The sequence below is a fragment of the Oxyura jamaicensis genome, chromosome 8 (genome assembly GCF_011077185.1).
Source record: "Oxyura jamaicensis isolate SHBP4307 breed ruddy duck chromosome 8, BPBGC_Ojam_1.0, whole genome shotgun sequence".
Classification (NCBI taxonomy): domain Eukaryota; kingdom Metazoa; phylum Chordata; class Aves; order Anseriformes; family Anatidae; genus Oxyura; species Oxyura jamaicensis.
In genome coordinates, this window is record NC_048900.1 from 1,291,579 (window position 1) to 1,306,640 (window position 15,062).

General features: G+C 36.3%; 1 protein-coding gene and 1 long non-coding RNA gene across 4 annotated transcripts in view; one reads left to right on the plus strand and one right to left on the minus strand.

Moving 5' to 3' along the window:
- The window catches only part of BCAR3 (BCAR3 adaptor protein, NSP family member), an 88,103-nt gene that overhangs the window by 57,877 nt on the left and 15,164 nt on the right, over positions 1 to 15,062 (minus strand). The window contains exon 1 of one of the 3 annotated variants that reach the window (XM_035333889.1): positions 5,558 to 5,704. The exons of the other annotated variants lie outside the window; for them this stretch is intronic. Coding sequence (XP_035189780.1) covers positions 5,558 to 5,591 — 34 coding nt within the window. The 5' untranslated portion in view covers positions 5,592 to 5,704. Of the gene's footprint in view, positions 1 to 5,557; positions 5,705 to 15,062 lie in introns of those variants that run through there. 3 annotated transcript variants of the gene reach the window in all.
- The window catches only part of LOC118171103, a 47,045-nt gene that overhangs the window by 8,593 nt on the left and 23,390 nt on the right, over positions 1 to 15,062 (plus strand). The gene's annotated exons all lie outside the window — the stretch shown is intronic.

The window sequence follows — 15,062 nt, forward strand, 5'->3', positions numbered from 1 at the left end:
TTGCATAAAGGAAAAGGTCTTGCTTCTACCACATCTTCCACAGTTCACTGAAAAATCTCTAAAAATATCTAAAATATCATACCAAAAATTCAGATCAGTTACCACATAATCAGTCATAAAATATTCATTGACAGATACGAAAAATCTCAGGGAATTTTCAGGCACTGCCATTACATAGGAAGTAATGTCATGGCTCATTGTCATGTTTTATGAATAAGGCCTAGAAAAGCAGTAGTAATTTCCTTAGTAACATGACTGGGTGCTCAGTAATGGGGCTAGTAGGTGGGCAGCCCTGCATAAACTGTGATTACTCTTTCATGAGTCATTACATCCTTTTCCTAGGCGTTTTATTCTGTCTTCAAATGAAACTGAAAATTGGTCTTTGTCTTCTTACATGACAATTTACACAACACATCCTTGTACATTTTTGATACAAAGCTTTTAAAGAAATTTGCCGGCAAACTGTGAGAATGATTCACAGGGCTGCCAACACTAGCTGCACAAAGTTACTGTGAGTTGTCACATTAAGTTACTGAGTTATTTTCAATTAAGTTAGATTAGATTCCTTGATGAAAAATTTGTGGTGTTTTCACATTTTATTAAATCTACTTCAGAAAGGGGTTTACTGAGATGTCAGCTGAAGTCTGAAAGCAGTAATGCCCTGAAACAACCGCAGCACCTCTGCCAAGCCCTCCATATCAGTATTCCACGCTGACCTGCCTTAGCCCTTAGTCATCTGTTTATCTACATGGCATCATGTTATCTCTTTATCACCTTGCCACAAAACTTTTAGTGGTGAATCACTGTACTTCACAACATCAGCTGGAGAAGGCTGAGAAATGAGCAGTGTGCTGACCATCGCTGGCCCCATATCACACACAGCTGTGACCTTGTATGGTCACCCTTGACTTCTCCTTTATGAAGAAAAGGAGTATGTATCTTTCACCTAATGCAAAGACACCTATACAAATCTGAACAGGTAACTGAGGAGGAACATAACTGGTGCCCAAGACAGTCCCAAGACTTATGCTGTTGTAGCTTGCTTACTTTAATTGTGCAAAGAATTGGGTATTTGGTTCATGAAAGATCATTTTCAAAATGAAAATGGCTGGCTCACAGTTACAAGCAGAGGTGATGCAAGGACAGAGGAGGATTCCTTGAAACTTTTCAGTTTAACTTTAAAACATCAGAATTCCTTCCTAAAATATCTGGGAGGAAATCTGTCTATTCCAAAAGCAATGCTGTTCAGCTACAGTGATAAAATGCAGAAGTAACTACACAAGATGAGGACATGGTATGCATGGATTGCTCACACAGCAGTTCTTGTGAATTTCCTAATAAACAAAAGTCAAAGCAAGTTTCTACTGTAGACTTTTCTTAGAAGAGAAAGGGCCCAAACAAACAAAATGTTACATGCCCTCTACTCCCACAAACACCACATAGAAAAAAATAATGCTCAGCATAACTGTTGGCTAGGAAATCAAATTAACTTGCTGGTAATTTTCAAATTATGGAAGACATATCAAGCTCCAGCTAAATTAGAATGAAAATACCAAAATGGGACAAATGTGCACATCTGAAAGTCTTACGATATTTAGTCAACATTTAGCTTGAAAACTATGAGCTATAGCAACAGTAAAATTTGCCCTGGTTGCCAACTGAAATGGACAAGGTTAGCCAGCAGCTCTCCAGACCCCCAGGAGAAAGTTACCAACATCCAGTCTTGCTATTTGGTCTGTCTTAGTCCTGGAGACATCAGGTCTTTCAGAAACTTTTGAGAGCCATCTGTTATGAGTGAGAGTCAAGAAGCCTTTGTGATCCCTGGCTTCAAAACACTTTGCAAGCAGATATGTCCCATAGCTGATCATCCTGGAAATAATGCTGTAGTAAAGCAGGAGAGTTTGAGGAGATACATAAACCTGACCTAATTCAGTGACAAACTGGAGCATGAGCATGCTCTGCCTTGAAGTTTCTGGCTTCAGCACATTTAACTTTTGCAGCCCTAGAAGAGTGCAAATTGGGTTCATAATAACACCAGATGTCTGATCCTCATTCACTGCTAATGGCTAAAAACTTCACTTTCGATAGATCAGTATTTTCCAGTAGGAACTGTTTTACTGCTCAACACCTCTAATCTACAGCTCACACAAGTGAGTCTTAAATCAGAAAGAAACTGAAAATTTTGGAAGGATTTTCACTGTAGCTATCAGAAATTTTCAGAGCTGCTTGCTGCTGAATTGTGTGTGCCATGAGTCAGCTAGTATCAGCCACTGCTAGAACCAAAAAACTGAGTATAATACAGCCCTTGCCAGATAAAATAAAAATAAATATCATCTTTAACTATCAATTAGTAAATCAACTCTACACTATAAAAATAAATGATTGCACATATTCTGTGACAACAGCATGTTCTCCACTACCACTTCCAAACTTCAGTTTGGCATCGAAAATCATGTCAAAAAACTTGAGCTTGCATAGATTAGCTAGACCTGTTGCAGAAGCATGAAACACGAAACTGTTTTGAAGCATGAAGCATCAAAACTGTTTTTCTTTTGTTGTCTAGTTTTGGTAAGTGACATTAAACTAGAAGACATAACCAGAAAAAAGCTGTGCAAGGTTTTATGGGTTCCTTTCACCAGAGCATCTATTTTCCTCTTCTTCCTTCTAGCAGTGGAAGAACTGTTACTGTGGAGCTAAGACTTCCTTGTAAGGTTCTGTTTTTTCATGTTTCTGTTAAAAGTCTCAAATACAAGAGAATTAACAGCCTCTCTTTGAATGTGACAGATGTTGAAGAGTTTCATTTAGAACATAAACGAACATAAAGAAAAGGCTAAATAGAAGGCCAGAAAGCAGCCCTAAAAAAGTGGAAACTTTCAAGGGATGAAATACAGTAAGAGGTGTGTGTTTACACACTTTGTAACAGCATCTACATTTCTGAGCTCCTTAAACAGAAATGCCAAAAACCTGCAAATCCTTATATCTCTCACTGAGAGCGAAATAGACCACACAGGTAGCAATATCACCTCTATTACGCAGATGAAAGTGTTTAAAGCAGCCTCCTCTCCATCTATTGGCAAAGCTACCAGAATACTTTAGCACTAGTCTGGAATCTGCCAGGTTGACACTACATACCACTGCTCCAAAACAGTCTGGCTGTGTTTGCATTGTTTCAAACAGAAGCAAAAAAGAAAGAATGAGTAAAAGGGCTTTATTTGAGAGTGACAAAGGCAAGATATTTGGGCTTAAAAAGGCAACACCAGTTATGGCTTTATGCTGATTATTTCGTCCTCCTGATAAAAAATACATCAGGATTTCCCTCAATTATTTTACGACATTTTTTTAATATTTTAAGATGTACTGTTCTCTATTGATATTGTCCCTAGCACAAGTAAAACTCTGCACTGCTCACTCATCTTCTCAGGTCTTATGTATCGTGAATGAGAGCAAGAAAACCCACATTATAAGAAATCACTTCAAATTTAATTTTACACTACTGCAGCAGGGCAAAAAAGAGAACGTATTCAGAAAAGGTCGTTTAAGAATTTAAATGCAAACCATCTTTTCCCCAGCAAATGCAGGAAATTGTGTTAATTACAGTTCACCTAATTGAGGTCTTGCATATTATTTTGTATTCACCCACAGTAAATTATGTCAATGCTTTTATTTTCTTTAATCCACTGAGGCTGAACTTCTTTGTAAGACAAATAAAATTACAAAGGTTCTAAAAATATGTCCTACTAAAAGTGCAATCTCTTTGTAGAAGAAAACCAATACAAGCACAAGACAAAAAGGAAAGATTCTTTATACTGTTAGCCACTCAAAGGAAAACACTCTAAGATGCTAATGAAATTATACTGAGCCATAAAATGCTATTAATAAGAATTCAGCTGAGTAAGAGAAGACGCTGGGAAAAAAAAAAAAAAAAGTTCTAACTCTTATTCTAGCTCTTAGAATGCCTTGTAAAATACTTCTTGTCACTTTGCATTTTATACACCTTTGCATTCATAACTCAACCAAAAATGCACAGAAAAGTACATCACGAATACTTATGAACGTAAACAAACATTCTAACAGCCAAATGATGCAATATATATATATATACAAATTCACGTGGATAAACAAACCAAGAAATATCTTCCATGCCTGGCAAAATCCAAGGTAATTTTTAATGAAGCTATTTCTAGATGAGGTTATTTCCAGGCTTCTTTGCAATGTCAAACTCACATTTCTAAGACTGCAAAAGGTGCTGGATTGCAGCTAAGAACATTTCTATAAGCACAGATGGAAGCACAGTCCCTATTTTGTAGTACTTGGGAGTGCTACGTGAATTTTGGATGCATCTTGGTTCCATCCTGGGACAAGCCAAGGCAAGAGGCAGGCCGCACCCTCTGACTCCAAAATTGCCCTGAACAGAAAACAAAAAATGAATCTGAAAGGAGTCATAGCCTGCTATGAACACAAGAATAAATGCCAGCCTAGGTGGCAGGACAGCAAGGTTTAGAATTAACTGCAGTGCGCATCAAAAGGTAAGTGATGACACAGACAAAAAGACAGTGGAAAGATTATTTATGGTTTTCAACATTCATACCTTTTTGTTACTTCTTTTTTGTTAGAAGTTCAGGGGCTGAGAAAGCATTCTGGGAAAGCATCACTATGGGTTGGTGTGCTTTTGTGTGTTACTTGAACTCTACTTTGCCACTATCAGATACAGGCTACCAGACCTGAATAGCTATCAGCTGGACTCAGTACACAGCCATTTCTGTGATCTGTTCACAGAACAGCATTAGGAACTATGCATAACTGGTAACATTTCTGCACTTAGGAAGAAGGTTTGAAGAAATTGGAAGAATCTTTCCACTTGTGTACTTTGGTTTGCAGGCAAATCATAAAATCATAGAAAGGTTTGGGTTAAAAGGGACCTTAAAGATCATCTAATTCCACCCCGCTGCCATGGGCAGGGACAGCTCTCACCAGACCAGGTTGCTCACAGCCCCATCCAGCCTGACCTTGAACACCTCCAGGGATGGGGCATCCACAGCCTCTCTGGGTAACCTCTGCCAGTGCCTCACCACGCACATAGTAAATAATTTCTTCCAAATATCTGATCTAAACCTGTCCTCTTTTAATTACCCACAAGCAGTCCATCCATCAAATCTATGTGTCTCCAATTTAGAGACAAGGATATCATGCAGGACACTGTCAAATGCTTTGCACAAATCCACAAAGCCAAATAAAATACAACAATAAGCCCTAAGCAAAAAAATGAGATCATCATGATTTAGAGAAGAGGAAACAAACACTTTCTTGAATTTTGGAAGGCTGTACTCAAAAGAAGTGATTTAATGTTCCTGGCCAACTGCAGATGTAGCTTTTAGGCCTAAATACATTCTACCAGCTGCCAACTCTTGCTGAGTGGTCTGCTAACAAGTCAGTCATCCTAGGACAGCTCTAAAATCAACAACAAAGATATAGACAGCTACACAAGGCAACTCAAATTCACAGTGAATTATTGACTGAATTTATCTGTCTCTAAGAACTAGAGCATAGAATGACTTGCCTCCCAGTGCAGCAACTTTGGCTGTGGTTTCCATTTAAGCAGCATTGCTGTTTCAGCCACCAGGGCTTAGCTCTGCTGTTTCTTCCCTGGCCATTCATACTTGGAGTGTTTACACAGCTGAACAGTGAACTGGGATGAAGACTTGATGAGGATAAACATGAGGTGAAAAAAAGTTGTTTTTCAGCAAGTTGTTTTCACCTAATTGGATTCACCTCACAGCCACAGGATAGTTTTGCTGACAACAAAAGGAATAATATAGAAATGGGAAAAAGCAGCTACAGAAAAGCTAAAGAGGGCACAGACTGCTTATTTTGGCATTCTGGAACCCCAGCTTAAATTTAAGGTCAGCAATCAATGGCACAGCAGCCTTTAAGTTTTCTAATACAGATAAAAAAATATCACAGCCCAGATACGATTAAAATATCATAATCAAAGCACTGATACACTGTAAAATTCATTCTGCTAGACTGAAGTGGTTTAACTATTTTGAATAGTTATTTTTGTAATAATTAGCTAGCATCACTCATGTCAAATCAGTTATTCTAATCACTTCCCTCCCATTGGCTGGTATAAAGATAGCATAAAAGCATAAAGGTAGTGACCTTCGTATTGTGTACTCTGCTTAATTCAACAGATATGCGATCATGTGCACATATTTGATCCAGGTCAAATGTGCTGCTGGGCATTATGTCAGTGCATAGATCTTGGTATTAATTACTGTGGAACCATAGCCTGAGTACCTCGAGTTAAGCGGGATGAATCCAAATCCTAACGTACTGAAGCATGTTCTGTTAAAAGTAGTTTCAGAATCAGATATGATTTTAGAAAACAGAAAGTGTTTTAACAAGATTTTCCAAAACTTAACTTTGATATGCAAGGAAATGATTAGTCCTGTAAAATTAACCTCGTGAAAATGCTTGCATATTAAAGTGATTTATGACCACAGCCACTGCCTGGAAACTGTTGAACCAGCAACAAATACAATGCTGTTGTTTAAAGCTCAATTTTAAGCAAACAGAATAATATATCTTGTGCTCTGTACTGGCTTAACTTTTAATAAGACATTAGTATTTAATAGATCTTTTTAAAACTTTTTTTTTTCTTTTTTTTTTTTTTTCTTTTTTTTTCTAATGTCTGACCTCAGTTCAGTACTGGAAAAGAAGCATTACAGTGTAACTGATTAGGCACTCTACTCCTAGACACAGCACTCTGTCAAAGACAGACACAAAACAAAAACATGTCATAATAGGCTGGAGACTAGATAACAAGCATTAGTCCCTACTGTGAAAACAAAACAGTCTGCAGCTATGTTTGACTGACTGAACTGATCTGTTCTGCAGCCTTCCCAGAACTCTTTAATACAATAAGAAAGCCATCTAGGATGTCAGTATCCTGGTGTAAACAGAAATCAGAGATTAATATGGCACTATTTTTCAAGCACATAGTTCAATTATACACTTGTTTCATTAGCCAAAGCCAGAGAGTGAATAAAAACATTGCTCACACAGAAATATATGAAACACCAATGCTTTTATGAAAGCTTAAAGAACTCAAGCACTTAACTGCCAAAAAAACATACACATCGTGTTATCACCTTGCAAGATGCATTTCTGGGAATCACAAAATATACACTTGAATTTGGAGATAAAATTCTTGATTAAAATTCAAATTCACTGAAATCCACAGCAGTACAGCTACGTTAGATTTAACACAATGTATCTGAAGCTGCCCCGTCAGAAGTTATACTAACAGAAATTGGAACATTCTAGTCAGTTGTTGGAACTGTTACAAACCTACCTATAAAACAATTCACTACATGAATGACAGTTTGAACAGTCCCTTCATCTGAAAAATGTTCCATTGCGAACTGTAGTATATTTCTCACTATGGTACCTGAGAAGGTTACAAAATGGAGTCCCCAAAACAAGTAGAAAATATCTAATTGAAATATGTCTGGTTTCACTGAAGAAAACAACTTGAATGATTTCCCAGCTTTCCATCGTAGCCTTTACAAAAGTCATATTTTAAGAAAGTGAAACCAATTATATAATTATTAAACCATTTTCTAAACTCCTCAAAAAAGATTGAGGACATACACTAATCTACTTGAACACAAGTACTTCTGGATTCTTCTAAAAAGTTAGAGTAGCTAAAAATATTTTATGAATATCCTATATCTACAGAGGCTCCAAAAGTCTTCTCACCTTGACCAAGAGAGGGGAAAAGCAGGAATGTTAGCTAAGTAAGTCACTGCTTCGCATGAAATTTGTAAAAGTTCTAGTCCATGATATTTAGAATTATTGGGCAGACTGCATAATAATTGTATCTTGTTATCTATTCTCAAAATATCCTGTACAACGAGTCACAGTTGAATAACATCTCACTACATCCTTCCACTTAAAATAGAATGCCTTACGGGACTTGTTCCAACTCTTACAAACCTGAGCAGAATGTTGACAGTGAACTGATAAAAGCCTCATGAAAGCAGCAAATGATACAGTGATCAAGTCTTAATTCATAGCAAAGTCTAAAATGGAAAAGGAGGGCAAGGGCTGCCTGTAAAAGAACTCTTCCTCTCTCTTTACAAGGCATGAGGTGGCACTTAGAAAACATTGCTTGGTCTTGACCTTTTGCCTATGGTCTTTCTGAGTGAGGAACTTTCTGAGTGAGGAACTTTCTGAGTGAGAGATTCATGACACAGCCTTCAGTTATGGTCTGTTAATATTACTATATCTTATTAAGCTGAAGACTGAGAGAGCAATAGAAAGTGAAATGAAACTGAAAATGGAAGATTTTCTAAATGAAAAGTTCTAAGAAAAGTACAGATTATAGTATTTTTTTAAACCCTGCCAAAATCTTAAGGTTCAGCTATTCTTCTTATTGTCTGTGCAAAGTACCCCTGTAATCTGTATTCAGAGCAGTACCCTAGGGTGAATCAGAGTATTAGTTTATCTTCTTTGCAACAAGAAAGCTGAAATTGCCTTAACTCATTCTCTCAGTCATTAGGAGACAATGTGGAAATCTTTTTTTCCTACCTCCTTAAGCAGCAGAATATTGGAAACAATGGGTGTTCAGTGAACCTGATTTTCAATTCCCAATTTTCTAAGAACAACTCTAAGATCAACTTCTATAAGATGGAGTAAGTCCTGTAGCCAGAGTAAAGAACATACTACACCTATCAGTCCACAGTAACTGATGTTTCTTTTGGACATTTTCAGTGTTTCTGATAGTGTAACCTAAGCAAGCGTAAGTGCATTTCTGTGCTATATGGAGCCCCATTGTTGTGATAAGTTATGTCCTTGAAGGGATGAACATTTTTTCTTTTAAAACATTAATTCATTATCCCTATTTTTTTTCCTCAAAACAGAACTGGCCAAGATCACTGGAGAGTTGGTAAAAGCTAAGACTTCTCTGAATAAAAAACAAAAAAGGAAAGTGCTAGTGTGTCAACTGTATTTAAGCTAATGAAGGAAGACCAATCTTAAAGCGAACTGAGACACATAATAATATTGGAAAGGAAGTGTTTGGATACTAAGCAGTTTTTACTGCAAATTAATACGTAACAGGGGTTGTGACACTGTTTTGAATAAATACATTATCTCAAAATTTATGTTAAGTAATCAAAACTGAACGATTCTCTTTTTACTATTTATGTGCATAAAATCATTATTTTATTTCCAAAATAAGTTGCTGAATAACTCAAATAATTATTTTTGTACAAAACTTCAATTTGATGTTAATTCCTTAGAGCAAAAAGCAAATCTATCTGAAGTGGAAAGTTCATGATCAAATATTGCTTAATTTTACAGTTATGTATTTTGACTGCGAATCAGATAGTTAAATCTATACAATGTACTCCTTTTTTTTTTTTTTTTTTTTTTTTTACTCCAAACTAAGCCCTCAAGAAGACACACACAAAGAGTACAAACACAGTATGCCTGCTCTTTAAACTTTAACAAAAAGATTGTACAGAGTAGCACATAAAAAGTTGGTGTTTCTGGTAAGGAACAGCAAAAGTGCAGGGGAACAGTTGGAGCTTTTATAAACACTTTTTGAGAGGGTTATTTTGTTTGTTTGTTTTAAGAAGTTTTAAAGAACTTGCTTCATTTTTGCAGCAGACAACAATGTGTGAAAATTTTATTCATCAAGGAGAAGAGTCTCCTGCCTTGAAGCCTTCTGCCTTCATTCCAGATTATAAACACTTTTTGGTTCGGCTTAAGAACTAGCTAGAGCAGTTGACATTACAGCCAAGAAGTCTGGCTTCTACTGCTGCAAATTTATTACTTATCTAAGAAGAATTTAATTCAAGATATTGTGCATCACTGTGCTCCTCAGCAAAATGGTATCAACTTACCTTCTACTGCAGAGATTAAAACAACAGAAAACCAAAAGAACACACAACACAATGGAAATAGTTATTAGTAATTATTTTAAAAGGTAGAAGACATCAAAGGCAAGTACACAAACTTCTAAGAATTTAGAAATGGTACAACATGGTTGCTAAGCATATCCCCAGCATTAAGCAGGTTACTAAGTATGTGAAGTCAGGGTGAGGCATGCATTTCCTTTTTTTTTTTTTTCTTCAGGAAAATATACATTTGGAGGAACTAAGAAATGATTGTCCATGGAATGAAATCGACAGATATTGCAGAACTGAGATTCTGACTCATGGCCTTGAACTTAAAACAAGTTTGTTGTATCCAAAACAAGACACTGAGCCTATATTTAAGTATTGCACTTCAGCAAAAATTTTCAAAGCCAGCTTTCAGGCTAGGTTACCTGTGAACTAATCCCCCCCCCCCCCCCCCTTTTAAAGTTCACTGTCAAAACAGCTGTCTGAAGGTTCTGTATTACCATGTCCTGTGTTACAATGGTAGTGTGAGTCACATAATAGCATTCTCTAGTGTGCTTCTAAGTCTTACTAACTGAGTCCATTTGGGAAATTAGAAAAAGTCTTTTTCCTAGTTGTTACAAACTCTATCTATATTTGAAGAACTCTGGTATACAAACAGCACAGATGTGACAGAGAAACCAATTTTAATTAAACTTCAGTCTTATGAAACTTTGGTTAGTGACATACATACACACAAAAATTGGTTGAACGATTGTTTAGAAATGAATCCAAGGATATTTTGAATGGATGAGAATACACGGTTATACTTTTGCATTGACTTTCTTAATTATGAATAGAGAGAGAATTAAAACATATCAAGTATCATTTAATTGATGGTATAGTATGTCTATAAATTTGTACACAAAAAGGACAATAGAGAGAAAATTTTGATCAAGTAAGACCTGCGGGAAAAAGGTCTTCTTAAGAATTTCTAAAGTTTCTAAGGATCTTCAAGATGACTTATGTAATGTAATCAATTCTTACCTCTACACTATTGTTTTGTTCAAAGAGCATGCAACATTCTACAAGATCAAGCTGGGTCAGCCAGTTACAAATAGGCATATGCTTCATTATCCACTCCCTCACCTCACAGTGCATTTGACTCTGAAAAAAAAAAAAAAAGCAAACCTCCCTTTACAATTACTATCACTTATGAATATTAAATGATTGAACAACACAGCAAGCATGCAAGTCTTGTTATTATGGCCAAAGAGACTAATACTTTCTCGGTCACTTAGTAACAGGCAGTTATATATGCATTAAGAACAATCTTAATTAACCATACCTAAATTGGTGGAAACATGACAACAGTTTACGACAATTGAGAGTCTGTCCAGGTCTACAATCAATTCATTGCTTCATTTTAATCCTTATACAAACAGAGGATGTTGATGGCTGCGTTTCGTTTAGCTCTCATGGCTGAATTACCTTCTAGAAGACAAATCAACAGAGTCGCTCAGTACTATAGTATCAATTAGAAAGTGCTCATTCTTTCTTCATAAAAGTGAAAAACTGTTTGTGCTGGGTGTTCGCCCAAGATGAGAACACAGTCAAGGTCAACCAGTTATGGAGAATGTCTGTGACTAAAGCACCTGAGAGGTTGTTAGAACTTGGTTTCCATTATATAGTTGGTATTTAAGTTATCAGTAAGAAAAAATACTTTTTGCTACTTTTTCTCCCTTTCTACAACTTCTAAATTGATATAAAAGATAATAAGATATAAGCATGAGGGACGTAAGATAAAAGATAGACACAGAGAACGTTCTCCCAGCATCAGTGTTCTGTGTAAACAGTTATGTAAGATCTACATAAGCAAACAATTAACCTTCCAAAAACTGCTGAGTTTATGAAAATATTTCTTTTTGCAAGCTTGAACATATCCTAACTAAATTCAAGGACACCCAGTTCTAAATCTACAGCTTGTGTCCTGAACATTTTGTGTTGGAGCACCGATGCCAGAAGCAGGAACTGCTCATGTTCAGACACGCAGTATCTTCAGTCTTACATCTTTGATACATCCTTTTATTTGAATATTTTCCTCTCATCTGTAGTTCAAGAAAAGGACTTGCTCATTAGTTTTGTATAAACTAACTAGAAGTATGACTTTCCAGCAGCTAACCACTTGTTTCAACACATCTCTCTACTCCAAACTTGTGAGAAAAAGCTGCCTCCAGGCTGACATGTTATGGTCAGCGAAGAGCCTGCGGTTCTCTCTGACAGACAGAGAGGTTGTTTAGCACTTCTGTAAGTCTTGGAACAGTGGAAATGTGTTTCAGTTTTTTGGTTAAATTAATCCAATGGGTAACTTCTCCTTTGGGTAGTAAGAAGAAAGGACGTTCTTATAACAGAACCCTGATCTACTGCACTGAACTTAGCTTTTACTACAGAAAAACCACCTGGAAATATTTTAAGAACATGCCAAGAGTTGTAGTCTTCTGTATTGGAGCATATTTGAACCAAAAGCACAGTGAAAGGTGTTTTATATGTAGCTTTAAACCCAACTGCTCATATCGCAATGCTTTACTCTGACATTAATTTGTTTTCTTCTTTCCCCGTCACAATATGCCAGGACTATCAAATGATGCTACTGATAACTTTTGTTTGTTATGCTCCAGGCAAGGTAAGTGATATGCAGTTATGTATTCTTAATTCCACTAAGGTTTTGTTAAATTAGCTTCATTGTAAATTTAATATACATACATATATATATATATATATATTTTTTTTCCCCACAGACACAAAGGTCAAGTAATTCAAAACCTCTGTGTTATACAATAAGTATTCCAGGGACAACGATTCATACTCCTTTTTTCAGCCACTGGGGATTCAGGCTGTAATTCAGGCCACTCAGGAGCGGAGCAAGCCATACATCACGGTGTAATCCTGTCCTCAGAGTTACTAAGGTGAGCCAGGACAGTCAGCTATTTCATCTCATCTGGCAAGCCATATTTTCATACATCCATGTTCAGGCTGAAAAGTGTTTTACCAGTTCTTTCATCGTGACTTTTCTATGTTAATAAAATTGGTATGCATTGAAATTACATTGGTATGTAATTGCTGATATGTATTGAAATTACAACTAGCCTGTTGCTGTGACACAATCATTTATAAGGAAAAAATGAACTTACTGGGCACCTGCATGAGTAAAATTTTCCTTAAGGATTTTAATCACTTAAACTTGGCATGCTTTCCTAGCTAGCTCCTTTGAACCAAGGGCCCACCAATTTTGTTTTCAGATGTACTCAGGTGTATTTTAATTTTCAGATGCACCCTGATTTCTCTCTGGCATCAGTGAAATCAAACCCTCAATGACACAGCATTGATGAAATTAATCTTCTCATACAACAGTCTATACACCTCATGACCTGTAATGAGGTATGAATACCACTGACCAAAGGTCCACTCTCTCTGCTGGTCATACCATCTTAACAATTTATGCTTAACTAAGCAATTGAGACAGCTATTTCTTGAATGTTCCATCACAACATGTTTGAATGGCAGAAAGTTTCAGCAAACTGAGGAAACCTTGAAAAATGAGATACAGAGATTCTGTGTACCTCACTAGAGCAATTCATTATAAGCTATTGTGAGCAACAACTTCAGAGAAGTTTGGTAGAAGCTAGTTAGATTTAAGCAGGACAATTTTTAGATTTTAAAATAAGGATTTGTAGGTTTCCGCACCCTGAATCTACACATCTAGGGAGGTGGTGTAGCAGTTTAGAAGGTAGTAATTTAAAAGTCAGAATACGCACAAGGACTCTGGTCTTCCACTTGCAGAAAGAAACAAAACAATACAAATAAAAAGCCCTAAAAACCAACCTATTAGCACCTCTTAATGAAAATCCGATTATTTTAATGGAAGTTTTACAAATGGTGTAATGACAAAATAGCATAATGACCACATGATTTGCCTTTAAGAATTATAAATAGCCCTCCCAGTTTACAGTTGGAGGTAGATCAGGATGAAATACCAAAATTGAGAAGAATTATGTTCTATCAGCAGAAATACAGCAAACTGTGATGATAATCCTTAGTCCCAAAGCATAACACTGGCACTTCCAATGTTATGCTTTGGTATATGCTTTTGTTATATGAAATACTGAGCAAAACCAATTGGAAATATGCTCATCGGCAGAAGCAAATCAGACACTGATCAAATACTGGCACTGTGCACCAGATAGTCCAGGGAAAGCACTGTTTGGACCAAGGAAGGAGCAGGAAACTATGACTTAAAACCAGTTTCCCCTATGTTAATCCTCTTGTATTCAGAGGAACTGAGCTTGGTACATTGTATATAAATGGGATGACATCAAAGGTAAGCTATCCCTAGGATTTTTTTTTCTTCTTCAGACAGGAACAACATGCAAAACCTTGAAGTTTTAGTTAGCTCTGCACAAAAAGGAATAACAGACTAATAGGTGACAACTATTCATCAGATAATAATTACTATGGGCAGATTCCATCTGCAGACTTGCAAAAGCCATTTTACAAGGGAAGAAATACGTACATAAAGTGTCATAGATGAGTATGTATTCCATATACAATCTACATGCAGAGAGCAAGGGGCACAAATGGAAAAAGAAAGTGTAACATTAGATAAAAAAAAAAAAAGCTAATGTTCTTACAATGATGGCTTAACAAAATAAAACAAAGAAAATAAAAGTGATCACAGCAGTATCTCTGATAAATCTGTTATTATATGTAGAAAACACCCAAGAAGAGCAAAGATGTGGAAAAAACATGGATGATGCGATTATTTTACTTAGGATAATGATATTCAACTCAGGTTAAGAAAATCTGTGGCCTAGTAAAGTGAAGTACGTACTTAATCCTCGGTTCTCTTGGAAACCAATTACATCCATACAGTTTAGACTTAAACTATTTATGCCTTCTGCACATTATGAACCAGGAGTGATTAACTGGACAGAAGAAAGAGAACCGAAAGGACAAATTATGTATGTGAACCTTCAATGCAAATGTTATCCACTTGTGCTAGCAAGGTGTTAGCTACAGTTAACTTTATAATAAAACTTGTTTTCCATAAACAGTATCACACAACTGAATTTTCATGATCATTCTATTTATACTTTTTATGTATATTATTTATAATCA